The 27,532-nt window shown below is 51.2% G+C and overlaps 1 protein-coding gene across 1 annotated transcript; it reads left to right on the top strand.

Annotated features, from left to right (window-relative positions):
* Positions 1-461: 461 nt before the first annotated feature.
* On the top strand, positions 462-25,367 carry SLC8A2 (solute carrier family 8 (sodium/calcium exchanger), member 2). Its single transcript, XM_004694239.2, has 9 exons — positions 462-1,145; positions 6,117-6,781; positions 12,374-12,796; positions 17,051-17,154; positions 17,301-17,318; positions 18,614-18,738; positions 19,003-19,102; positions 22,720-22,998; positions 24,254-25,367. The coding sequence occupies exons 1-9, from the start codon at positions 471-473 to the stop codon at positions 24,628-24,630; spliced, it is 2,766 nt and encodes a 921-aa protein (XP_004694296.1). The 5' UTR covers positions 462-470; the 3' UTR covers positions 24,631-25,367.
* The last annotated feature ends 2,165 nt before the right edge of the window (positions 25,368-27,532 follow it).

Raw genomic sequence — 27,532 nt, 5'->3', positions numbered from 1 at the left:
CAGTCACTTCCTTTTTGTGGCTGTATAATATTCCACACAAGTACTCCATAATTGTTTCAAGATTGGAACTGAGTAAAGCTGCTATGACCATTCCTGTATGTTTCTTTCAGCAGACACGAGATCTGTTTCACTTGGGTGCATACTTAGTGACAATGCCTAATACTTGATGTTTAGCTCTACTTTTCTGCTGTGTCTAGACCATTTTACATTCCCATCAGCAGTGTGTGAGCTTCCCACTGTCTTATTTTTATCTTTCCATGTCTTCTCTTGCTTGGTCTTTAACGCTGTGTCTCTTTATGTCCCTGTCTGTGTATCGGTGACCCTTTGAGTCTGTCAGTGGTCATCTCTCCATTTGTCCTCAGCGTCTCCCCCCTCCTTCACCCCCAAAGAGGTCTGATTCCTGTGTGACAGGGAGGGTTTACGCCCTTCATCCAGATTTCCTCCTTCCCCACAGGCCCCTGCCACCCTCCATGGCGCCCCTGGCCTTGGTGGGGTTTGTACTCCTCCTGGGAACTCCCCTGTGCTCGGGGGCAGCCACCCCGACCCCATCCCTGCCACCTCCCCCAGCCAATGACAGTGATACCAGCACAGGGGCGTGTGAGGGCTCCAACCGCTGCCAGCCAGGGGTTCTGCTGCCCGTTTGGGAGCCTGATGACCCATCGCTAGGTGACAAAGCCGCGCGGGCTGTGGTCTACTTTGTGGCCATGGTCTACATGTTTCTGGGTGTGTCCATCATCGCCGATCGCTTCATGGCATCCATTGAGGTCATCACATCAAAGGAGAAGGAGATCACCATCACCAAGGCCAATGGTGAGACCAGCGTGGGCACTGTCCGCATCTGGAACGAGACTGTGTCCAACCTCACACTCATGGCCCTGGGCTCCTCAGCACCTGAGATCCTGCTGTCTGTAATCGAGGTCTGCGGCCACAACTTCCAGGCGGGTGAGCTGGGCCCGGGCACCATCGTGGGCAGTGCTGCCTTCAACATGTTTGTGGTCATTGCTGTGTGCATCTATGTCATCCCGGCTGGTGAGAGCCGCAAGATCAAGCACTTGCGAGTCTTCTTCGTCACTGCCTCTTGGAGTATCTTCGCCTACGTCTGGCTTTATCTCATCCTTGCTGTCTTCTCCCCAGGTGTGGTCCAGGTGAGCAAGGCCGCATGCTTGCCTCCTTGGTGCATGTCTGTCTGCAGAATCCACAGGAGTAGCTCCCTGGGTTTGGAGAGCTGGTTCAGATACTTGCAGAATTGCATGTCCACATCCTAGAGGGCCACCAGGCACAGTTGTGCAGGTCACACAATGCACAAGAGCATTGGGCCAGAGAGGGCAGGTCAGGGTTGAAGCCCAATGGGTACTCCTAAGCCATATGAGAATGGTGCTGTAGAACCTGGAAAAGGCTCCTCTCCCCAGGGTAGGGTGAGGGTGCCATCTTGCTGTGCATTCATCTAGAAGGGGTGCCTTTTAACTTTCACAAGGGTGCACTGTGTGTCAACAGCGGCCTTGTGGTCAGTGTAGTGCATGTCAGTCTAGCCAGGTATTTGCCAGGTATGTTCCCATGTTTTCCTGCATCCCCCTCCCCTGCCTGTTGCATGATGTATTCCCACTTTTGCAATAAGTTTGCATAATTCATACTACACTTGCATAATCCAGCCTTGTGTTTTCTGACAGTGCTAACTGGTTTGGGTAACTTGGTGTCATTTGCATAATTTATCCATGGGCTTGTACAGATACAGCCCCCCCGCTACATAATCTAGCTCTGCCTTGGCCAGCTATGCAATCAGGATTTGCAAACGACATTCATTATTCATAGCTGATTCCTAATGTTAGGATAATTTATGTCATGTCAGTCTAATCCAATCCAACCCAGGCCACTGCAAACACCACTCTGCATAATTTATTCCAATAGAGAAAATTTACACCCAGAGCTACATAATGTATACCAAAAGCCAAATAATCATTTGCCTCTCATTTGTCCAGTATCTTAACTGGCATACTGCTTAGTCTTCTTTTAAAACATTTGCCTAATTTATTTACCACAGTTCCATGCCTGCCACCCACATTTGCCTAATTTATTTATGGGCCTGGTCTAATTCATTCACACACATGCATAATTTATTTCAGGCAGCCAAGTATTCATTCACACACGTGTATCATCTATTCATGCATACCTGTCAGGTTTTGCCAGTTTCTCTTCATGAAGAATCTGCAGCCAGGAGTATAAAAACTCTTTGCCAATAATAAAAAGGCAAACAAGGGATCAGAAATCCACAGCAAGGAAAGAGGGATGGCGTGGCAACGGAAGACAGAGAGGCGAGAGGGAGACAGTCAGTTACTGTGAGTGACTTAACTACAATTCTGAGTTTCCTGGCTGCCATCGCAAAAAGTGTAGGATGTATTGTACAGTTCTCAGGTGCTATTAAAAGGGATGGCGTCCTGATTTAGGTTTTTTAAATGGTATTTGACAAGGATTTACACCAAGACTGTGAAAAAGAATTTGAGACACCATGGGAGAGAGGTGGTAAAGGATAGGGGTGGAGAAAACACTTCCCCATACTGGGAGCTGGCTGAAAGGTCAGGAACAGAGGGTCTAAAATGCCAGGGTTTTGGGGGGAGAAGGAGCCACAGAGGGACCTTTCAGGAGTAGCATGGAGACCAGAACTTGGACATTTTCACGAAAGAACTGACATGCAAGAAAGATGATGCTAATTTCTAGACACAGTGAACTGGTGGAGTGAGAAGATGGGTCTGGCTCTGGATTTTTCTCTCCAAGTGCTCTTGTGACCTCAGGTGAATCCTCTTTTGGCTCAGTTTTTTTTTTTTTTTAATTAAAAAAAATAGATTTATGTATGCATACAAGAACTGCGGTACAGGCCAGAGGTGTGGGGGGTGAGAGGGCCCACCAGAGACAGTGGGGAGCAGAGCAGGCAGACTGAAATACACTGTGAGGGGAGCAGCAGGAGGGTCAGGAGAGATCTGCTGTGCCATGTGGGTCAGCTTCTAGCCAAGGAGTCAAACTATAGTGGCTTTGGAGAGCTTCATAGTGCTGTGCTTTAACCCATTGCACCACCAGGGAGAGCCCCGACCTCAGTTTTCACATTTGAAACTCAGAAGGAATTGACTAGGCAGGAGTTCTTGGCCCTTCCTACCCAATGCTTCCTCTTTATGACAGCTATCCTGTTGCCTTTATTCTGTTGATGTGAAATTCTCAGTTCACAGGAAAGCATTCTTGGTTCCAATCCTACCTCTGCTGTTTTTGGTTGTACAACCTTAGGCAAGTTCTCTACCTGCTCTGTGCCTTGGCTTCCCCACCCATAATATGGGGTCATCACAGGATCAACTGCCTAGGGTGCAAAATCTTTGCACCCTATGTAGAAAGGTGTAGGACAGTGACCTGGAACAGAGTCCTTGTTATCTATGCTTCCCATTAATGAACTCACTTACATGGCTGGCTTCCCAAAAAATCAGTATAACGCCTGAGCTGGGGTGTAAAGGAAAGTAACCTCTAATGGGACCAGCTGAACTTCCTTTGTAAATACTTTGCCAAAACCGCATAAAAAGTGAATAAAAGGGAGCCAGATGCTGGCACCCTATTATTATGAACAAGTCTGGATTTAAGAGAAAGAAGATCAGAAACCATTGCATGCAAGGAGTCCAGCAGAGAAGCAGGTAGCCACGAGGTTATAAAAGAGCACATTCAGGGCCCTCCCTGGCCGGGAAGACCTCTCCTGACCCACCTACTGCTCCCCTTAGCAGTGAAATTCAGTCAATCTTCCTGTTCCTCATTGTCTCCGGTGAATCCTCTCACCCCCACACCTCTGATCTGTACCCCAGTTCTCACATGCATAAATAAATCTTTTTTTTTAAATACATTCAGGATATAGTAAATCACTCAGGAAAATACATCATATACCCATAAGACAGAGCTGGTGTCATGAATGTGAATGGCTGACAGAATAATTCTGTATTGTGTGGGATGGTTCCATGAGACTCTGGATGTTACCAAGCTGAGACCTACCCCCCCCCATGAGAGTGGCAACCCCTAAACAACCCAAGATTTCTGCAACCCCTCTCTAGAGGGTGCTCATCTCCAGTGAGCCCTGAAAGGGTCTCACTGACCTCCCCAAGTGGGCAAGTTCAGGGCCCATTTGCAGAAGGTGCTCTGGAAGGAAGATGAAAATCTACTCTTACCTGCAGAAAGCAAATCTTGGGGGTTTGAAATTGTCTTCCAACGAAGAGAAAATGCCCCTGCAGTGTACATGGTGGTTGATTCAATGAATACAAGGTGGAGAGTTCACGTTACAGCTTGTGCTGAAAATCTGGCTTCTTTCCACAAAGCTGCCTGGCGGCTTTGTGCGGTTTCCGTTTCCAACTTCTGCCTTTTCTCGGAGCTGTCAGTAAACACAGTGACAGGTGGATGTGGTGATTGGATCTTAAAAGATATCTTCCCTTCCTTCCAGGCTGATTTTAAGCATGCCTGTGGGGCAGTCGGATCACAAGTGCTCAGTAACCTTTTATTCTTTGCCTTTGATGAAAAGGACATTTGAGTCTTTACGGGAATATTCTTTAAAGCAAACTGTCACGTGTAGGTGGATATTTTCTGTGTGTGCCCAGACCACAAGGAGAGTTCTGGACCTCAACAGGCTCAAGTTCATAGTACAACTACCGATACCAAATGCCAGTCTCAATTTCCCATAGCCAGTAAAAGGAAACAGAGTTTGAGGAGAAGGAAAACATTGGGTTATAGGAAAAGTCATGACGTATTTTTCTATGCAAAAATGCGTCATGACTTTTCCAACAACCCAATCGTTTAATTTGTTGACGAATTGAGGGCAGAAGACTCACATCAGAAAAGCCACTGTCTTTGACAGAAGGCAGGAGTATTTATCCACTTATCCATGTTACAAGGGAACATACGGGGAAGTGGGCAAGAGTTTGCATGTCTATCCTCGTGATGTGCATCTGAGGATTATGGAGAGATTCAGGTTTGCGCCAACCTGCTTGCTATCACTTGGTGGGCAACAATCTCAATGCTATCTTCTCAGGATGTTCTTTTTCCCTTAGGATGTAAGAAAACAAAGTTCTTAAATCTAGAGGGTCTGGTGGGACAGGAAGCGACATGTCCTTTTATCACTGCATTATTCCTGTCACACTACTACTGATAATAACAATAATGATAATAACGGTAATGGTGATGTCCTACCTGTAGTATTTTCCATGTTTCTGGAACCAACAGTGCTAAGTGCTAGGGGCACACACCCACATTCAGTCTTGGCATATCCCCATTTTACAGACAAGAGGCTGGGCCATCCATCTCTCTGCTAGAATTGGCATCTGGACTCAACCTTCTCTCCGAAGAGATAGCATGTGAACAAGGGCACTGCCTTTGTGATGAGCCAAACTTGTCCTTCATTTGGAGTGGGCCAGACCAATTCTAAGGAAAGAGAGTCTGACTAGGGTTGGTGGGGGGGGGGCATCAAGGGGAAGTTGGGGAGGAGACCCTGGGTGGGCAGTGAGTGGGTCTGAAGAAGTGGAAGCATCCCAGGTGAGGAGGGGTTCAGGGAGAGAGAGCTGGGATTTTAAAAAGGGGGAGTAGGGCACTGGACAGGGGCTGGGACCACGATGTGGTATGTGATTTGATGCCGTCTGAGGATGTCTGGGTTCCTTGCACTTGGTAACTGGTTCTCAGGGTGATAAAAGGTGAACATGAACTGAAAGTGGAGGCCAAGAAAGAGGGAGGAGTAAGAGGAGGGAGGGAGATGGGGGGACTCTCACAAGGGAGAGAGATGGGTATCAACAAAAACTTCACAAGGGAGAGATTGGAGATGAGAACTAGGCAGTGAGACAGGAGGGGGGGAAGATCTTAATAAAACCAGTTGACAGAATGAGACAGACAAGAAGAGAAACAACCACCTAGACAGAGAGACAGACATGAACAGAGACAAGAGCGAAACAGAGACCAGGAGCGGGCAGAGAGAGAGGAGACATACAGGAGAGGGAGGGAGGGAAAGCTCGCGCTGAAGATGATGGGGACCCAGCCAGGGTAGCGCTGGCCAGCGGGCGGGTTAGCGTGCGCCCCCTGCCGGCAGGGCGGTCCTGACGCTGCGCGGCCGTCCGCAGGTGTGGGAAGCGCTGCTGACCCTCGTGTTCTTCCCGGTGTGCGTGGTGTTCGCTTGGATGGCGGACAAGCGGCTGCTCTTCTACAAGTACGTGTACAAGCGCTACCGCACCGACCCGCGCAGCGGCATCATCATCGGCGCTGAGGGCGACCCCCCTAAGAGCATAGAGCTGGATGGCACGTTCGTGGGCGCCGAGGTGCCAGGCGATGTGGGCGGCCTCGGCCCGGGCCCCATGGAGGCCCGCGAGCTGGACGCCAGCCGCCGTGAGGTCATCCAGATCCTCAAGGACCTCAAGCAGAAGCACCCGGACAAGGACCTGGAGCAGCTGGTGGGCATCGCCAACTATTACGCCCTTCTGCACCAGCAGAAGAGCCGCGCCTTCTACCGCATTCAGGCCACGCGACTGATGACCGGCGCTGGAAACGTGCTGCGGCGACACGCGGTGGACGCCTCACGTCGGGCCAGCCCCGCCGAGGGTTCTGGTGAGGACGAGGATGATGGCGCCAGCCACATCTTCTTCGAGCCCAGCCTCTACCACTGCCTGGAGAACTGTGGCTCCGTGCTGCTCTCGGTCACTTGCCAAGGCGGTGAGGGCAACAGCACCTTCTACGTGGACTACCGAACTGAGGACGGCTCCGCGAAGGCGGGCTCCGACTATGAGTACAGGTGCGTCCTGCCCGGGGCTCCCCTACTGGCCTGGGGTGAGGGTGTGGGAGGTTGCAGGCTTCTTCCACCCAGCTACCGTCAGGCTCCCTATGTTCTGGATTTCTGGGGCTCCCATTCTCCCCCCTGTTATGGGCAGGTCCACATCATTCCTCCCTTCATTCATTCATCCACTCTTGAGGGTCCACTCTGTGCCAGGCACTGTTCCAGGCATTTGGCACATGGAACTGGAGATGGTGGTGTGACTGTCGTCCCGATGCCTCTCCCAAGGTCATCACCACACTGTCCGAATTATTACAGCTCCATGAGGTGTACTGCTTCCTGGAGAACAACCTTCTGCACACCTGTGGGTCCCTTAACAGTATTTCAATCAATGACTGGCCACCTACATGGCCCTGCCCCCTTAAGCTACAGCATGTAAGCTAAGTGTGGAGCAGGCTGTACATCTGGGTTGTGTGTTCCACCTTCCTGACGTGTGCCCACAATGAAATCACCTAACGCTGTATTCTTAGAATGGATCCCCATGGTTAAGGGACACATGACTGGACTGAAGTAACAATGTCTTTGAGCACCTACTGTATGCCAGGGGTAGACTTGTGGTGAAAAGTACAGCCAAGGTCTCTACCCTCAAGTTGCAATAAGGTTATGAATGAGTAAATATGCAAATATCAGATGGTGTTATGTAGAGAAATTAAGTAGGCTAAGAGGACAAAGATGGTTCCCAAATTGTCCCCAGGCCCCTTGGTTCCACCATAAACAAACCACCTTTTTGCCCTCTTCTTTGTCTCCTTGCCCATCCCACTTTACACCTCTGCCCTTTTGAGCAGACTGGCATCTCCCCTCTTTCAGCAATAACTACTGAGCACCTACTAGGTGCCAGTCTTTGGGAGCTCAGCAGTCCTCACATGACCCCCTAAAGTCTTTTATCTAATTGATTCCTTAGCACACTTAAAAATTATAGCCTTACCATCGATTTTGTTACATGGTATGCCAGACTCCCAAAGCTCCCTATAATGAAAGTTCATCTGTCAACTATGTGCCAGCAGCAGAACTGGGCAGTGCAGCCCAGATGTGAACACACAAAGTCCCTGCTCAAATGGGGATGACCTTCTCCTGGGACAGACAGGCCAATAGGAAGTCCACACTGAATATAATATGAAACTGTCGGGTTAGGAAGAGCCATGCAGAAACAAGAAGCAGAGGATGGGTTGGGTGTGTTGGTGGTTGGGCTTGTCTCAAGTTCCACCCCCTTTAATCCTAGCCCAGGCTCTCCTTGGTGGTGCAGCCGATTAAAGCGCAACACTGCGAAGCTATTTGAAGCTGCTTCAGCATGAGTTCGAACCCCGGCCAGGGAGGTGACCCACATATGGCACGGCAGACCTCTCTTGTGCTGCCCGCTGCTCCCCTCAGTGTACTTTGTTGATCTGCCTGTTCTGCTCCCCACTCTGCCTCTGGTGAATCCTCTCACTGTCTCTGCCCCTCTGGCCTGTACCCTAGTTCTATATGCATAAATAAATAAATCTTTAATCCTAACCCAGATACAGCTGAAGCTGAGCTGTTCTCGGATCTTTGGTTTTGCCATCAGGCAGCAGCCAGACCCTTCATCCCTTCATCCCTCTTTCTGGAGTTAAGTTTTCTGTTGCACGTAATTTTAGGTCCACCACTGTGCCTCAGCCAAGACCTTCAGTAGCCAATTCCCCCCTCTCTGCCCCTATCATGTTTTCATCTCTTCCCACTGCTTTGAACATGTATGGGTCTTTTCCTCGACCCCAGTTAGCCCAGAATCCTTTTGTGGGACCATCTTTCCTACCCCACCCCTGCCCAGCCTTCCCCAAGTGTGGCATAACTCTTCATGTATTTCTTCCAGTTGCCTGGAATCTGTTTGCCACCCATAGTCTCTTCCCACACCTGTCAGCCTCCTTTGACTGAAAAAACAAAATGACATTCACCATATGGGGGCTTGTCACTCCATGTCTCCTTTACACTGCAGCTTACATCCTTTGTCTTCACTGCCCCCATGTGAAGCCCTGAGCCTCTGCATAAGGAACTGTGTCACTACACTTCAGGTGTCACTTGCTGGGATCAGAGGTCACCTTCTCATCTGCAAATGACCTCAGAACTGAGATGCTTGAAATGAAGGAATAAATGCTATTTAGTGATGGAACCCAAGACCTAGGAAGAGTTGACATCTTCCTACCCTCCTTTGCTCTCCATCTGAGTTGAGGTTCACAAGCCTGGCATCTCTTATCAAGGCAACTTAGTCTTGGACTTGAACAGAAGGCATCTGGGTTTAAGTTCAAGCTTAGCCCTGGACCCTGAGCAAGTTCCTGCCTCAACGTGGACACATGTTGTGCATTGAGGTTGTTGTTGAGGTTGTGCATTGTAAAATAGCACCAGATCTAGTCATGGAGTGGACTTGTAGTTTTGTCTACCTATTACAGTAAGCCTTTTTCTAATCTTCCCATGGGCTGGGGTGGTTTTGGTTTCTCCAAATTAAACATTTCTAAAGCTTCCACACAGCAGATGTGCCAAGATTCTAAGATTTAAACCCTTATAATCCTAACATGGTAAAGATTTAAAGCACTAAGATTCCAGGATTCCCACATGTTCGTATTCTAATTATTTCTAAAATCCTCCCTATTCTCCCCAACATTTTATTTTGAGAAGCTGCATGCTTTCAGAAGGGCCATAAAAACAGTCTGATGAACCCTCATATAGCCTTCACCCAGATGCGCCCACTGTCCATATTTTATCCACATTGCATTCACTTTCTCTCGTTAATAGATGATAATAATAATTGCTTCACAGTCTGAAACTGAGTTGCAGACAGTATGACCCTTCACCCATGAATATCCAAGTATGCATCTGCTAAGAGTAAAGACATTCTCTACATAACCACAACCCGACCACCACGTGCAGGAAACTTCATGCTGCATCAGTGTCATTACCTGATTGACAGTCTGCATTTGCATTTCTGCCAGTGCCTCTGGAACATCCATTATAGATGTGCTTTCAGGCCCCCACCCCTTTCCACCCAGTCCAGACCTCACATGGCAGCTGGTTGATGACCAGTGTCTCTTTAGTCTCCTCCAATCTGGATCAGCCCCTCAGCATTTATTTATGCACACAAGAACTGAGGTAGGTCAGTGGTGCACAGTGGCTGGGAAGATTCACCAGAGACAGAGTGGGGAGCAGAACAGGCAGATCTATGCAGTACACTGCTGAGGGGAGCAGGGGGGAGACAGGAGAGGTCTGCTATGCCCTGTGGGTCAGCTCCCTGGTTGGGGATTGATCTCATGCCACAGTGATGGCAAGAGTTAGACAGCACTGAGACATTAACCCCTGCACCACCAGGGAGGCCCAAACTTTCTGTGGCTTTTATGATCCTGCCACTTTTGAAACTAACAAACCAGCATCTAAAACAGGCCTCAAGGGGGTTGTTGACTAATTCCATACACTGCATTCAGGTGATGCACTTCTGGCAGGAATCCCTGGGACTCAGATGATGCCATGTCTTCCTCTGCAACAGCGGCCTGTTCCTTTATGGGGTTTGTTCAGTTTAACTACTGGGTGAAGGTGCTCAAATCCCCACACACTTTTACCCCCTAAGTTTACATCTCTGACCTCTCCCGAACTTTAGGAGTCTAACATTAATATGCAAATACTGCTGTTTGGCTTTGGTTGAGTGCTCCATCTGTATTAACTCGGTTCTCACAACAAGATTATTTACTCCACACTATTATTTACTCCACCTTACAATTGAGGTAACTGAGCCTCAGAGGACTGCAGATGCTAATTGCCCCAAGATCCACACAGCTGGAGGGTAGTCAGCCAGGCCCGGTATAGGTCAGCCAGCCTGGTTAGTATGTAACCTGTAGAGATAGCACTTTTGAGCTGGTCACTACAGCAACAGAAGTGGCTTATCCTTACTCTTGTGGTCCCTCTGCCCCTCCCACAGTCTGACCTAAGGAAACTAAAGAGACAGAAGAACTGGAGTGGAGGCTGTGAGTTATAGATATTCCAGATTCATTAACAGAGTCATTTTGGTGTCTGCTGCCCTGCCAGGGAGAAGCCCACACATTCCCTGATCCTTTAGAACTTCTCCCCTGACTAATGTCACTGCCTACCCCTTCCCTGACCCTCATGGGTGCTCCTCTCCTCTAGTCATACCACCACGGCTCCCAGCTTACTCAAAGTAGAGGGCACCTGTCCTCACCAGAGGCCACCAGACCCTACAAGATCTGCCCGTTTTTGTATGACATAATCTCTCTCCCCCTGGCTTCCTCTGCTGTGGCCAGATGGGCCTGGCCATGTTCTTCAAACTCTGCAAGCCTGTCCCTGCCTCAGGACATTTGTACTGGCTGTTGCCATTACCAGGAAGAAATACATTCATGGCTCATTTAATATTTCGGTCAACGACAGACAGTATATGCAATGGCGGCCCCAATGGGCTGTATCAGCCAGCCTAGGGCGGTGGGAGGCGGTCCCAACTAGGTCTGTGTAACATACTCTGTGATGTTTGCCAAATGACGCACAGTTCAGAATGGACTGAGTTTGTTCCCTAGATGCTTTCCATGTGGCTCGCCTCCCTGCTCAGGTGTCACCTCTGCAGAGAACCTCTCCTGACCACCCGAACCCACCATCCTCATTCTCTACCCTCTGTCTGTATTTGCACAATCAGCACCTACCATTATAGGATGTTTAGGATTCATCTCCTGCACTGGGACAGAAACTCCAAGGTAGGAGTTTCCAACAGTAAGAACAGTACCTGGTAGACAGGAGGCATAAATATTTGTTGGATAAACTGTGATTGAATCATCAAGCTTGTGATTGTTACAGTGACATGGCTCTCAGGCCAGGGCACAGCTCAGCACAGGGCATAGAGCAGGTGCTCAGGGAGTGTTTGTTGAGTGAATGTTAACAGTTGAGGTGTAGGGACTCTCACTTGTGGGCACAAAGGGGACTCTTCCCTTAGAAGTACAGAGGTTTTTTCATTAGAAGCTCGACAAAGTCATCTCCTACCCTACCCTGAAAACCATATACCAAAACAATCTGTATCCCTTGGGAGCTAGCCAGACATGCTGAATCTTGATATTTGGGGGATACTGAGCCAGAATTTGCATTTTAAAAAGATCATGCCAGAGATTCCGGTGCACATTAGGACCTGAGAAGGATGGCTGTGAAACCTACCATGTTCGCTCTTATTTTGAGACTTTGTATGTGCTGTTCCCTCTGCCTGGAGTCCTCCTGCCCACTAAAGCCTCCCCCAGGAAGCCTGTCGCAGGCTTCATCATTGTCTGTTTAAGGCAGGCCCGTCTTATCCTCATGGGTTCCACGGTAGGAGACACCAGCTGTCTTGTTTCCCCTTTGCATCCTCTTCCTGGGTAAGTCCACCCTGATTGCCCTCAGTAGTAGTTGTTTAATGTATGTTCACCCTCCAACCGGTGAGTTCCCAAGGGGAACTCTTCCTCAGGGAAGCCCGCCCTGATGCCCTGATTCCCCTTGCAGCCACTGACTGACTGATGGAAATTCTCCCCCCTCTTCCCCCACCCTCAGCCACTGACTGACCCGAGTTCTCTTCCCCCTCCGTCGCAGCGAGGGCACGCTGGTGTTCAAGCCTGGCGAGACGCAGAAGGAGCTGCGTATCGGCATCATCGACGACGACATCTTTGAAGAGGACGAACACTTCTTCGTGCGGTTGCTGAACCTGCGCGTGGGCGACGCGCAGGGCATGTTCGAGCCTGATGGCGGCGGGCGGCCCAAGGGGCGGCTGGTGGCGCCACTGCTGGCCACAGTCACCATCCTAGACGACGACCACGCGGGCATCTTCTCCTTCCAGGACAGGCTGCTGCACGTGAGCGAGTGTATGGGCACCGTGGACGTGCGCGTGGTGCGCAGCTCGGGTGCGCGCGGCACCGTGCGCCTCCCTTACCGCACGGTGGACGGCACGGCGCGCGGCGGTGGCGTGCATTATGAGGACGCGTGCGGTGAGCTGGAGTTTGGCGACGACGAGACCATGTGAGCGCGCCAGGCGGTGGGGACGAGGAGGGGACCGACTTGGAAGGGGCGGGCCTGGGAGGTGGGTGGGTGGGGCCTGGTCTTGAAAATGGGGCGGGGCCTTGGAACTCCGTAAGCTGGGTGGGGTCCGGGGCTGAGGTGGTTAAATTGGGGGCAGGGTTTCCGAGCCCGGGAGAGGGGGGAAGAGTCAGGAGTGATGGGGCTTGCCAAAAGGGGGAGAACTGGACTGTTTGGGGGGAGAGGTGGAAGGGCCACATTAGGAGAGGAGAGGAGCTAGGAGGGAGGCCTGGGAGAGACTGAGGGAGGGTTAAATCGGTGGAGCTGGAGTGTGGTCTGACGAGGGGTCTCAGCAGAGATGAGGGCAAGGTCCTGTTGAAGTGGGACAATCTGGAAATGGAGGGCGAGCTGTGGAGTGGTGAAGGGGAGACCCTCAGGCAATGGATGGGGACTGATGGGAACACAGGAAGTAGATGAGGACAGCAGAAGGAAGCGGGGCCTAAAGACATGGGATGGGGCCGAAGAAGTGGGACTGGGTAGGGAGAATGGGTTGGTTTGTGGGTAGAAGGAAGAACCTAAGAGGAATGTGGCTTGGCTTTGGGAAAAGCCCTGGTAGGAATCTGGGGGCCTGGGGACATGACCTGGGGAGAGTGGGGAACTGGGATTTGGGAAGGTGGAGTGGGATCTGAGGGGGTGGGCTGGATACAGGGTATATGCACCACTGGCACACAGACACACATCCCAAAATAGTATTTTCATGCACCAGGCCACCCCCTTACACAGATGCCCCAGTCTCCCCTACAGGCGCTGGTAGCCTCACATCCCCCCACCCGCCTGCCAGGGATGCAGAAGGCACCTCCCCCCTTCACCCGCTCCCTTCCAGCTCCCTTCCACCCCCGCAAACCCGTCTGTCTTCCGCCTCCTGCCGCCCACGTTCCTCCCACCAAGCAGAGTCCCCACCGTGCTCCCCATCTCCCTCCTCCCAGCCTCTGTGCCAGCTCCTCACAGCTCTTCCTGTCTCTCCATCTCTCCCTTGTGCATCTCTACATTTTCCCCTCCAGGCAGTCTCCCTCTGGGTCTCTCTACCCCTAATATCTACATCTAAAACTGGAGTGAGATTTCAGTCAGGGACTTGCCTTTCCAGCCTGTCTCTGACTAGCTTGAGCTGCCCCAGGTTCCCTCTGTCACATTTAATAGGCAGGGGGAATGAGTAGCATTTTCTTTCTGTTTGTTCCAGTTCTTTCTGTAGTCTAACCCTCTTCCAGTGTGCTGCTGGGACCCCCCCCCCCACAAGCCTTCTCCCCCCCTACGGCTTCCTCAGGCTGAGAACCCTTCCCTCCCCCACCCCCAGCCTCCAGCTGTGGCTTTTGTAGACAGAGAACAGGAGGCTAATTAGCGTTTAGGGAAACACATCCGTCCTCTGACGGGCAGGCGCTAATTAGAGAAACCAAGATGCAGGGGGCTGCTCCAGGCAGGATCAACACAGAGATAGAGAGACACTTAGATGTGGGGTGGCAGGAAGCGAATGCAAGAGAGAGAGAAAGAGAGAGAGTGAGTGAGAGAGAGAGAGAGAGAGAGAGAGCTACTCAGAAGCAGAGGAGACCTAGAGAAAGATAAAGACAGGAAGGAGACAGTAGCAGAGAATCAGGGTGAAAGAGAATGTTAAAGACAATTGGAGACAAAGGAGGAAAGAAACTGAGGGGGAAAGACTGAGACTGAGAGGGAGGGCTGAAAAGGAGAGACATGTGGGGGAGAGACATTCATCTCATTGAGAGACACTCAGGGAGGGAGAGGCCCTCATGCTGTAGCAGAGAAAAAAAAAAAAACAGTTGGGGGTCAATGAGAAAGGATAGGTGACAGGATGAGAAAGAGTCTGAGACCAGAGATCACCAGTGGTAGAATGGAGTCTTCTGGAAACAAGGCAGGTGTGAGGGTGAGGGAATATGAGGTGCGGGAGGAAGGCTGCTTCCTTTTATCTCAGGAAGTCCTGCCCTGTTTAGCTCTAGTGCCTCTTGCTGTCCTGTGTTAATTGAGTTCCTCCTCTTCCTGGGTCCCCTGAGGGCGTGTCAGTCACCATGTGTCACACAGCGTGTCAGTGGATCATGGCGCATCTGCGAGCGAGCGTGAGCGTCGGAGGTGTGTGTGTTACCCTGTCAGCATGTCACCATGTCGACAAGCAGCTGCGTGTGTCAGGGTGTGAGAGGAGTTCCTCTCAGGAACCCCCCATTTCTCTCAGCTGCTGCTTTTCAGCACCACGGGCAGCTCCAGGCCCACTTCTATGCTGGGGGGCCCGACATTTTTCCTCACCCACAGATAATTTTAAATATCCCTAGACTGGGAGGGAGTGAGGGTGGAGGTGGGTGTTTGTCCTTACATGACCATCGTGGGCACAGCTGTCTGCTTGGGTGGAACTGTGTCCTGTGTGCATTGACGTGCTAAAATGTGTCTTTTGGGTGTCTGACTGAGACCCTCCTGCATGGATAATACTGACTTTCATTAATCTATTTTATGGATGCTGGGAAACAGATGAGGAGAAAAAGCACGAGAAAGAGAGAGCCTGGGAGAGCCTGGACTAGAGAGGGTGTAGACAGTGTGTCAGAAAGACAAACACACAGAGAAACTGAGAGACGGGAAGAGAGACAAAAGATGACTGGGGAGAAACTGAATTGCAGAGAGGAAGACACTGAAGTGAATAAACAGGGACACCAAAAGGCACAGAGAGCAAGGGAGAAGGAAGGGGAGTCTCCCTGGTGCCAAAGTGGGGGCTGGGTTGACTGTGTCCCTGAGGCTGGGTTGGGTGGTATTAACAGGCATCTGGTCCGTGCGATCCTGCCACTGCATGGGACATGGCTGCAGGTGTGATGGGGTGTGGGTGTGGGTGGTGTGATTGGCTGCACTTCCTCTGCTGGGTGACTGTGTGGGCTGGGTATTTGTGTTTCTGCGTTCTGAGCCCCAGCCTTGTGCTTCCTACCGCAGCAAGTGCTGCTGGTGGCAGAGAGAGCTGTGGACTTTCTGGGGTTGTGAGTCTTTGTGATTTGAAGGGGGTGGGCTGTGGTTGTGTGCCCAAGGGGACAGATGACCTCTGGCAGTTACTCTCCTGCAATCCCCAGGTTGCCATAGCAGCAGGGATGCTGAGAAAATCAATTAGCACTGAGTGAACCCTCTGAATATTGTCAGGGCAGAGGGCAGGGTGTTGAAGGTCTCTTGTACTGAAGGATTTGAGTTACAAATGTTTAGGGAGAGCAGACAATATGCCAGGTGCTGTCCTAAGCATTGGGGATACAACAAAGAACACGAGTGAGCAGTCCCACCAGGAACCTATGTGAGAAAGCAAATGATAAACACAATAGATAGACATATTAAATGATGTGCTAGAAAATGGAAAAGAGAAAACAGAGCAGAGTAAGGGAACCAGGTATTCTGGAGTGAGGACAGAGGTGGATTTCAATTTTAAGGAAAGTTTATATTGAATACTAATACTTTGAATATTAAGGAAGGGCCCTCTTTGAAAAAGAAGATGGTATTTGAACAGATTGCTGGAGGAGCTGAGGGAATAAACTGGGAGCACGAGTATTCCAGGTGTCGGGAACAGCCGTTGCAAAGGCCCTGGGGCATGGGCAGACCTGGCATGTTTGTGCCACAAGGAAGGGGCCAGTGTAGCTGGAAAGAGTGTAAACTGTGGGAAGAGGGGTGGGTAACCAGGAAGGGAGCAGGGCCAGATGGCATTGGGCCATGGCCAAAGGACTTTGGCTTTCATTCTGGGTGAGATGGAAGCCAAGAGAATGTTGAGCTGAGGAGGAGCCATGTCTAAGTTAAGTTGATCCAGATCACTCTGGTGGCCATTGGGTGAAGAGACTGTGAGAAGTGAAGGTGAAAAGTGGACATTGTCTGGGAAGTGACTGCAGCCATATACATGGGAGACAAAGGTGTTTGGGCAAAGTGGTGATGCATACCCGGGGTGGGGTGGGGTGGGGTGGGGTGGGGGTTAAGATACAAATGCAGGTCCTGTCTCATCCCTGATGAAACATGTTGTTTCCCGTTAATACGCCTCAGCTTCCTCAACTGCTTTGGCTTATTTCCATTGGGGATAATATCACCTTCCTCCCAAGCCATGCAGGAAGTACATGAATGAATTAAAAAGAGAACCTGGGATGGAGCCGGTGCTTGGAAAACTGAGTGGTTGATAAACACGTTGGCTGGTGGTTCAGGGGAGGAACTCTTATGCTGTTTGTGTTCTGCACCCCCTCCTACCCCCAGGAAAACTCTTCAAGTGAAAATAGTTGATGACGAGGAATATGAGAAAAAGGATAATTTCTTCATTGAGCTCGGCCAGCCTCAGTGGCTTAAACGAGGGATTTCAGGTGAGGGGTGGTGGGTGGACTATGGGAAAGGTAAGGGGTCCAGGGTGGGGGGGACCCTTGAGGGCTCCACTGTGGGCAGTCCTTCAATCTCAGTGAACTTCCCAGGGAAACAGTCTCACTCTCTCCCTGTCTCTGTCTCTCCCCAGCCCTGCTACTCAATCAAGGTGAGTGGAGCTACCCCTGGGCTTGGGTGGTGGGAGGTACAATGCAGAAGGAACCTTGGGGAAGGGTCACAGCCACAGCTGCTCTCTTCCTGTTGTGGTTCAAGGCAGATTGGAGGTGAGGTAAAGGGGCTGACCTTATAGCTGGCTAGTTGTTACAGCTAGGGAATTGGAGGTCTAGATTGTGTTTTGTTTGTAGTTAAAGTTGGGGGGGTAAAATAAGTCATGGACTGCCTTCTGGGTTTTGGTGGGCTCAGGGACAATCAGGTTTGGGGGTTGATTAGGGCTGGAGTGGGGTTGGGGCTTGGGATTAAGAGTTAACTGGAGGCAAGGTTAGAGTGAAGATAGAGGTTGATTTGTATATTTATGGTGGGGTCAGATTAGAATGGGATCAGGTTTAGGTCAAAGCTGATGCTGGGATTTGAGGTGAGTTTGAGGGATTTGTGGCTGGATCAGGACCAGGACCAGAGATTGGGATAAGAGTTGTGGCTAAGGCTAGTGGCTTGGGGAATCAAGGCTAGAATTAGGGTTTAGGGTTAGAATGAGGGTTGGGCTAGAGATTGCATCCATCAGGGCACATAATTTGGCCCCCCGAACTTCAGTAGCCTAACATCATACAAATCATTACTTGCTCAAGCAGCTTTCCAAAATTCTTTCTGGCTGGTGGGTGACTTTTTTCTGATTGGCTTGATGCTGGGCTTGGAGTAGAACATATTTTAAGGCAATAATGAGCTCAGGCCAGGTATAGATGGGTCTGGGTCCAAGAATTGTACGAAAAATGGGTACCCTCCCTCTTCTCAACACCTCAGACATTTCTCTGGGATGTTTTCAGAGCTTGGCTGTTGATACCAGGCCTCCTCCTCAAGGGTGATGATGGTGAGGACAGTGGTGATGATAATAAAGAAACTAACATTTGTAACTATTTTTGTGTGTGCCAGGCATCGTGTTAAGCACTAATTCCCTTATTTCTCATAACTACCTAGTGCAGGTTGTTCACATCTTACAAACATGAACACTGGGGTACAGAGAGGCTAAAGTATTGCGTAGGGTCACACAGCCCTCAATATATGAATCCCATCAACTGAACTTCATGGACCAGCCCACAAGAGCTGGGTCTCAGGTTGGGGAAGGTGATGATCAGGTGGAAGCCTGCTGCAGGCTGGAGACATCACCGCAGAGGCTTCCTGGGGGGAAGCTGGTAGTTTTTCTCTGTCTCTGAGAACAGCTCAAAAAGCTGTTCCAGCCAGCCCAGTGAGTTAGGCCTCCCTGGAGTGTAACTCCCACCCCTCATGCCACAGGGGACGGGGACAGGAAGCTGACGGCTGAGGAGGAAGAGGCTCGGAGGATAGCAGAGATGGGCAAGCCAGTTCTTGGGGAAAACTGCCGGCTTGAAGTCATCATAGAAGAGTCATATGATTTTAAGGTGATTTTCTGGGGTCTCACCTTCCTGCAGTCTTCCTCAGGTATTTCCTCAGACTGACTGCGAGGTCTCAAAGGAGAGGCCCTTGTGTCTGAGGTCATGGGTGGGGGGAAAGGGTCCTCCTTCAACACCACTGATGGCGCACACCACCCTTTTTCCTTTTTGCTGGCAAAACTGGGGTATGGAAGTATGGGTTAGTGACCTCAACCCAGTACACCTCATGGAACTTCCCTGGGCTGATCAGGGGCCAATGACTTCTCTTCCCAGAACACAGTGGATAAACTCATCAAGAAAACCAACCTGGCTTTGGTGATTGGGACCCATTCGTGGAGAGAGCAGTTTTTAGAGGCTATTACGGTGAGCGCAGGTAAGTGGGGAGGGAGGAGAAAGAAAGCAGGATAGAAAGACCAAGGGAGAGGTAGAGAATCTGAGAGAGACAGGGAAAGGCAGAAAAGTGGATGGAAAGAGAAAGGGAAAGAGACTCCTCAGATCACACGGAGAAAGACAGAGAGATAGAGAAAACAGATAAAACAGATACAGAAAGACAAAAGTAAGATACAAATAGGAAGTATAGACATACCAAGAGAAGCATTCTGGCATTCAGAGAATCACAGAGAAAGTGGAAAGATGTAGAGAATGAATAGTGAACTGCAGAGGGCCAGAGAGAGACATGGGAAGACTGAGGGACAGACGCTGAGAACTTAGGGGAGGGAGGCCCAGCCTGGGCTTTCTCCTGGGGTCAGGCAGTGGAAGGTGGGGAAAGGTTTAGTGGCAGGGCCTGCCCAGACCACAGCTGGTCTCCTCTGTTGCCATAGAGACAGACACCGCTAGACCCAACTCTCCTACCTGTGCCAGGTCCAACCCCTATAAGCCTCAGATGGATCCACACTGCCTCCCCGTGGCCAGAGACACAAGGATGCTTGGGTTCACAAACTCCATCGTGGAGACCAACACTGTCCCTTTGTGATACAGCTGGGGAAACTGAGGCCCAGAGACAGAGGAGGGACTGGCCTGAAGCCCCAAGGGAATAGGAAAAGACCAAACTGGAACTTCCCATCCAACATCAAGCTTCCTACAGGGAGATGGCAGTATAGGAAGAATTGTGGTTGAAAAGAAAGTCATCAGTGGGATCAAAAAGAGCTGGCTGTGGGAGGGGAGACACCAGGTAGCAAGCACTGGGCACTGTATTATAGCCTGATAGAAACCAAGTGTCATCTCCCCATGGAGCCACTTTGTCTCAGCATCCATTTCTGAGGGATCCTCTGATCAGGCCTGTGAGCTCATGGCTGGGGACAAAGAGGTGAACAAGACAGCTAGAACTGTATCTGACAGAGCTCACTATCCAGGGAAGTAGCAATCCAGACTGGGTAGGGTTAGGACAGAGGACCACAAGAGGGGTCTTGCTCTGAAGGTTAGGAGGGCTTCCTGGAGGAAGAGGCTTCTGAGCTGAGTCTTCAAATGGAAATAAGAGTTATCCAGGGGGAGGGAAGAGGTAGGGACAGTTCAGAGAAAGGGAAAACCAAGTACAGAATCTGAAAACATTTGAGATTGGTGCACATTTGGGGAGAGTGGTTAGTATGGGGGGTGAAGAAGACATTCATGATGATACTACAGGGGCACAAGGTCCAGACCACATATGCCACAACAGGGAACTTGAGTGTGGTTTTGTGTGCACTAGAAACCATGGCGCATTTCAAATGGGGGAAGCTGCTGGAGCTGAGCTAGACAGCGCTGGGGAAGGAAGACAGGGTGGGGTGAGTTGTGAGATAAGGCTGCTGAAACTGATAGGAGATGGGTCCTGCCGGGTCTTGGAGGATGAGGTGGGCGATTTGAACCCACTCCAAGTGGGGAGCTGTCGGCTTGTTGAGCTTTAGAACTTCCCTCGAGAGGCTTGGTAAAGATTAGCAGGTGGGCCAGAGCTGAAACTGTGAGTAAGACAAGGAAATGCTGGAATGAAGAGAGTAAAATCATAATGGAAATAACAACTATAATAATAGCCATGCTGGTGAGGATGGTGATGGTGACTGTGAAGATGTTTTGAGGGCCAGGAAGCTTTGAGAGCCATTTCCTGTAGGAACTCTGAATTAACAGAACTCGAACATCTGGGTTGTTGTTTGACCCAGTTGCACTTTGTTCAGCAAATGCCTTTTGCTTCTTCACATGAGCACAAGAAGGGCAGCCCCCACTCTTTCAGGAGCTGAATCATGTCCTGTTATGTCCTCAGGGGGCTTTGCATTCCCATTACCTCCTTCCCCTGACTGTAAGCTCTCTGCAGGTTGGACTTGGTTCGGAGCATCTTTGCAAACACACACAAGTACACGCATGAGTGCTCACCCACGTGCCTCTGCACACATGTACACTTCACCCTGACACTGAAGTGCCTTTCAGCAATAGCAGTCACAGGCACCACGGAGAGCACTTAACCTTCACCATGGAGGGCAAGTCTAATTATTAACTCCCCTTTCTCTGATAGGCATTTGGAGGATCAGATTGCTTAAGATACTGGTTGTAGGTCACACAGCAGATCCAGGATTTGACACTAGAGAAAGGCTCCCAAGGCACATGTGTAACCAGGAGACTCCCTCTAGATGGGACAGACTGGTGAAGTAAGTTGAGGGTAGCGGGGAGTCAGTGCAGGATTTAAAGCAGAGTGTGGGGCAGGAAGAAATCCCAAGAGACATAGTGATACCAGCTACCAGCCCCCTCCCTCTCAAGAGTATATCCTCCCTGCCCTGACCTCCCTGTGGTCAGCTACAGATGCATTTAATGACAACAGAAAACCTGATCACCAGTGACTTAAGCAAAACAGAATTTATTTTTCTCACAGAGCAAAAAAAAAAATCTGTAGGAGGTAATATAAAGAGTTAAAAGCAGTTCAGTAATGTCATTAAACACCCAAACTTCTTTATTTCTCCTTTCCATTCTTGGCTTTTGCCCTCATGTTTGCAAAATGGCTGCTGCACCTCCAGGTGTCAAAATCCACGTTCCAGGCAAAAAGAAAGGATGCAAAGAAGCAGGAAGGAGGTCTTCCCCATTGCTTTTGTTTCCAATTTTAGTTGGGAATGCAGTAAAAGCCTTATTCTTTGAGATGTAGCATGAAACAAGCCACTTAGATGTTTACAAATCAAGCATTTGTCTTTAACAAACCAAGTGGCTTAGTGAGCTGGAAAAGCAGGAAGGAGATGTGTCACCTGAATCCCTGACCCACTAGTCTCTCCCTTGCTGCCACCAGGTGTCCTCTGCTCTGCTGACATTCCGAGGAGCCGGTATGTGGAACCTTAGAATGGTTCCATAACTTGGTGTCTGACCTGCCTTTCTTTCCCTGATTTGCTCTGGGTGACTGGACAGGAGTCACGGAGTTTATTAGTGTCCTACCAGATGTAATACTTGGCACACATAAGTGTGCTGCTTGCTTCTCATTTTATGTTAATCGGCTGAGGGCAAGATAGATAAAACACATCACTTGTGCTTGCCCATGACACCTTACTGCAGGGCAAAAAGACAGGTCAAATGTGGTCACAGCTGTTGACACAAACAACTCTAGGGATGAATGAGGCATTCTTTACAAAAGCATCTATAGCACAGATCCATTTCAGGAGACCTAGAGCTTTCTAGAAAACCTCCATTTTTGTCTCTTTGCCATACTGGGTCACATGGTCACAGCTGCAAGTTGGCTCTGGAACAGTAAGTGTCTGAGAATGTGATTGCTTCTCGCAGCAAGGGATTCTGGGAACATGAATATTTTTATCTGAGGACAAAGCTATCACTGGTCTCAAGGGATTCTGGGGAAAATAACCAATGTTCTCTGGTTAGCTCCAGCCATGGGGATTCTGCAAAGGTGAATATTGTTTACCTGGGTCTATGGGGTCTCCTAGCTGCAAGGGATTCTGGAAGAACAAAGAATTTTGTGGGGCTGTGTCTGGAAGTTAAATTAAATGGGGGCTCTGTAGGCAAGTGTGCCCCAGCTGGGTCGTGTGCCCACAGGGGACGAGGAGGAGGAGGAGGACGGGTCCCGGGAGGAGCGGCTGCCGTCATGCTTTGACTACGTCATGCACTTCCTGACGGTGTTCTGGAAGGTGCTGTTCGCCTGCGTGCCCCCCACTGAGTACTGCCATGGCTGGGCCTGCTTCGGCGTCTGCATCCTGGTCATTGGCCTGCTCACCGCCCTCATCGGGGACCTCGCCTCCCACTTTGGCTGCACTGTTGGCCTCAAGGACTCTGTCAACGCCGTAGTCTTCGTGGCTCTGGGCACCTCCATCCCTGGTAACCCCCCATGACTGCTTGTTGGGGGAGGGTCTCAGAGAAGTGAGGAACCTAGGGGGAAGATCCTAGAGAAATAAGATGATGGAGTCATATATAAACCTGGATAGGTGGATTGGGAGTAAACAGAAATGAGGCAGGGGGTTCTCTGGAGTGATCATGTGAATTGACTTCCCCTGACACCCTCTATAGCAAAAAGGTAGTGTCCCATGGAACAAAGGTGGTGGGAAACACTAGAAACCATGAACCCCATAGAAAGAAGGTGGCCAGGCACTGAAGAGGCAGGTGATGGAGGAGAAATAAGGGGAGCCTTGTTAGGAACCATTCAGTGTGTTTCTGGGAACCATTCAGTGGGTTTCCTGTTCTAAGACGGACGACTCCATAGAACTACGTTGGCAGGCACAAGAGGAACCAAGCCACCAAACTTCATAGCTTTAACCAAGAGAGAGCAGAGTAAAAGCCAAATGTTGGAGGAGGGGGGACCACAGAAATAAGGTGCTGGGGCCTTGGAGCCTGCAGCAACTGTCTCCCCATCGAAACCCAGAGGCCACGGCTCCTTTCCCCAGTAAATCTGAGCAGCCCTTAGAAGGCAGATAGGCAGTACTGAAAGGCCAACCGTGGGGAGACCCCCTGTGTGGGGAGCCTGGAACTTGTTCTTCACATCAGTGTGCCCAGCAGTCAGGCGCAGCAGGTCTGAAAAGCAGGCCAGGAGGAGGGGCTTCTGTGAAAGAAGCAGCCACTGGTGACCGTCTTCAGCTGCCTGCCTTGCAGACTAGAGAGTTGAGTTTGTAGCAAGAGTTTCTGGAACGCTGGAGGAGGTCATGGAAACCAGGCTGTTGGGCTGCCAGGAACCAGTGTGGACTCAGCAGGAAATGGGGCAGCAGGTGGAAGATGCTTGACATTATGTTGTCTGGCCAGGTGCTGACTGGTGGCCAGGGATCCTCAAGGAAAGCCAATAGGGGCCCTATGCATTGCGAAGAGCGGTTCCTGCAGAAAGCAGGAAGTGAGCAGCGGGTCCTGGGGTCCTGTCGCTAGCAGACACAGGGATAGGAGGGATGGGTGCCAGACTCTTCCTTTGTAGTGCGGAGGGGGCTCCCCTGACTGGGAGGAGGCCCCCCCCCTGCAGACAGCCAGTGGGCACCAGGGGGACTGGATCGCCCAGCTTGTGTGTTGAGGTGAGTCCTCCAGCCGAGAGTGGGGGCCTCACCGGCGGGTGGCCCACAGCGCCCCTCTGACCCTCCCGTCTCTGCCCACGCAGACACCTTCGCCAGCAAGGTAGCAGCGCTGCAGGACCAGTGCGCAGATGCGTCCATTGGCAATGTGACCGGTTCCAACGCGGTGAACGTTTTCCTGGGCCTGGGAGTGGCCTGGTCTGTGGCGGCCGTGTACTGGGCGGTGCAGGGCCGCCCCTTCGAGGTGCGCACGGGCACGCTGGCCTTCTCCGTCACGCTCTTCACCGTCTTCGCCTTCGTGGGCATCGCCGTGCTGCTGTACCGACGCCGGCCGCACATCGGCGGTGAGCTGGGTGGCCCGCGCGGCCCCAAGCTCGCCACCACCGCGCTCTTCCTGGGCCTCTGGTTCCTGTACATCCTCTTCGCCAGCCTCGAGGCATACTGCCACATCCGAGGCTTCTAGGGCACCTCTGCAGAGACTCGGCCTCCGCTGGGAGCCCTTCTTCCTTTGTGACCTCCAGAGATGCAGTGTCCTCTCCTGGGACTCAGCCTCCCTTCTTCTGGGAATTGAAGCCCTCTGTCCTGTGCCCAGTAACAGCCTCCTCCCTTCCTCTGGACAACCTCCCCAGTTAGCCCAAACTCCTGCTCAACCTGCCACACCCCTGAGGACATTTCCATCTCCATGATCCTCCCCTGAGAACCTCCCTCCCAGGGACCCTCTAGAGATTTCATCTGCCATCTCCCGAGACCCCCAGCCTTGCTCTGTCTCTTAAGACCCCTTTGCTCAGAGGACCCTCACCAGCACCACTACCACAGACCTGTGCCCCAGGGTCTCAGAACTTAGGCCTCCCTGGGGGAGCCTGGAAGGAGGCTGATCCACCCCAGGATGTCACAGGTCTCCACTCTCCTCCCAGCCATCAGGGACCTCCATCCAGGGCCATGGGGAAGTGGGGAGAGGAACAAGTGGGTGCCTGTGTAAAGAGGGCACAGCTTCCCGATTTCTCCACTCAGGCCCTTGGGAGGATGCTAATTCTCGAGGCTTGGAGAAGGGAGGGGAGAAGTTTGGGGTTTCAGAGCTGGAGGAGGCACACTGCGAGCCTGCAACTTCTCACATTCCAGCACCCCCACTTGCCTCCACTACCTCTGAGACCCCAGCCACACCTTGGAGGAGAGGGGGGGCCTGTGTGTGTATATAGTGTGTTTGGGGGAGGGGGGACGTGGGAGGGTGCATGTCCTGGGGAAAGGGGGTGACAGACTTTACTTTTGAGAGGGCAGCAGAGTCCCCCAGCCATGAGAATCGACTTTGGGGAGGAGGCTAGAATCCTGCCGATCTCCCCTGACAATCTAGAAGGTTCATTATGCCCTCAGTGCCAGCCAATCCAGGCAGGGCCCTCGAAGAAGAGACCGAGGGTCCCGGAGGACCAACGCTACAAGCCAGCAAATGCTGCCACATCTCTGCCTGCTGGGGAGCAGGGGCGGGTGGGAGGGAGGGACTGGGGTCAGGGGTATTTTTAACTTTGGAGGCTGCCCATCTGAGGGTAGGCCATCTGCATTTTCTTACTGTTGATGTTTTCTGCCCAAAGGACAAACTTGGGGTGTGAGAAGTGCTTCCCACTTCTTGGGACCCCCAGGTTGACCCTGCAACCCCCATCACACTCTGCTTCCCCAATCTATAGCATCCTGTCCTGTTGTGCATCCGCTCCGACATCCCACACCTGTCACCCACTCCCTTTCTCTACGCTTCGCTCATCAACACCAGTCACTGTCTCTATTCAATGTGATTTCTGTAAAAGTTGCCATAAAACTTTGAAAGTCTGCCTGATAAACAGCCTTCCTGTGGGAAGTTGGTATTTAGAAGGAGGGTGCTAAAGAGGTCTCTGACTGAGAGTTGGGCACTTGTGAACGAGACCCAGTAATCTAGGTTTTCCATGCTCCTGGTCTGCAGCAAGGTGCATCCACTGGCGCCAGTCACCCTGCGGGTCTCCAGGAGCTTCCTTAGCTATGCCCGTGGCTCACCCAGGTGCCTTCCTTAGCCACGCCCCTTTCTGTCAGTCACAAGCTATTCCTCTTCCTAGAGCATCCTGGGAATACAGAAAGGGGGAGCATCCTAATTCCCCTGAGCAGAGTGCCCAGGCCACTAGGGCTCCCTGATTTAACAAGTAACTTTGTCAATCCTGAAATAGAAGGAAAGTGTGAGAGAGTGGGTGTGTGAGACTCCTGATGAAGGAGTATAGACCTGAAAACTTCTGGGTGGCTTTTTTTGGTGATCCTGTGAGTGGTTAGCATGAACGGGATATGGGGTGCAGGGGGGCAATGGAGAGTTGGCTGCACAGCAAGTGAGGCCTCACCTCGCTTGGGGCAGGAAGGTGGAAGTCTATAGGAGAGCAGGTTCTGAGCATCTGTGGGTTCAGGATATTACATGTTGAGGGTGAGGTCTCCCTGGGACATCCAGGGGGTCAGGGAGGGAAGACACTCGAGTGATGGAGAGGGGGCCACCCTAAGAGAGAAAGGGTACTTGTTGGTAGTGAGACTCACCACAACTGGGGGGGGGGGCAGGGCTGTGCTATGAGCACAGGGCATGAACAGTGCCTGGAAGAAGCTACCCTTAAGGGGCACTTGGAAGGTGAGAGGCCTGTGTCAGTGGGAAGACGTGAGGGGGGTACCTGAAGTCCAAAGACATTTCCAGAAAGACAGTGTGGACAACAGGACCAAAGGCCAAGAACTAGTCAGTGTTCTTTGGATTTAGGCCTTGAGGAGAGCTATTTGGGGGTGAGGGGTGTCAGATGGAAGTCGGACTGGTCTGAAGTGGAAAGTGGGAAAACAGCCAGAGCACCTAGGCCACAATTTGGGGCATCTCGCTGTGAAGGGGAGAGGGGCTGGGGAAGAACGTGTAGGGTTTGTATTGGCTTCCCCCAAGTTGGGGCAGATGGAGGGCATGGAGTTCAAGGGCACAGGAACAATTAGGAGACAAGGTCAGGAGGAGTGCCAAGCACAGCTGGCAGCTATGAGGAGCCCACGGCGGGCGCCAGGCACTGTGCTGAGCCTCCTGGTTAATCCATCATGAGTCCAAGGACCGATGCCCATTCTACAGGTGAGGAACGGAGGCTCTGAGGGGTAAAGCAACTTGCCTCAAGTGTTCGGAGCCAGGAAGGGCAGGGATGGAAGAGATTCTCCCCTGGATGCCAGGAAGTCCATGCAAATCAGCTTGGGTGAGACTGAAACCATTACGCATGGAAGGCAGGCAGCAAAGCATAGTAATTTATTTCCTCTGTGCCTCAGTACCCTCATCTGGAACATGGGGCCAGTGATGGTGAGGCCAAAAAGGGGGACTAATGGTACCTATTTCACAGGCTGTTGTATTAAAT

The sequence above is a fragment of the Condylura cristata genome, unplaced genomic scaffold, assembly GCF_000260355.1.
Source record: "Condylura cristata isolate star-nosed mole 26May11 unplaced genomic scaffold, ConCri1.0 scaffold00041, whole genome shotgun sequence".
NCBI lineage: Eukaryota > Metazoa > Chordata > Mammalia > Eulipotyphla > Talpidae > Condylura > Condylura cristata.
Note: the sequence above shows the minus strand (reverse complement) of the source record. Positions and strands in the feature narration are given on the sequence as shown.

Excerpts from the sequence above, each read along its gene's own strand:
- SLC8A2 (XM_004694239.2), top strand. The coding sequence starts at position 471 with ATGGCGCCCCTGGCCTTGGTGGGGTTTGTACTCCTCCTGGGAACTCCC. Across the intron at positions 1,146-6,116 it reads TCTCCCCAGGTGTGGTCCAG|GTGTGGGAAGCGCTGCTGAC; the intron begins GTGAGCAAGGCC and ends GGCCGTCCGCAG. Across the intron at positions 22,999-24,253 it reads TCTGGGCACCTCCATCCCTG|ACACCTTCGCCAGCAAGGTA; the intron begins GTAACCCCCCAT and ends CTGCCCACGCAG.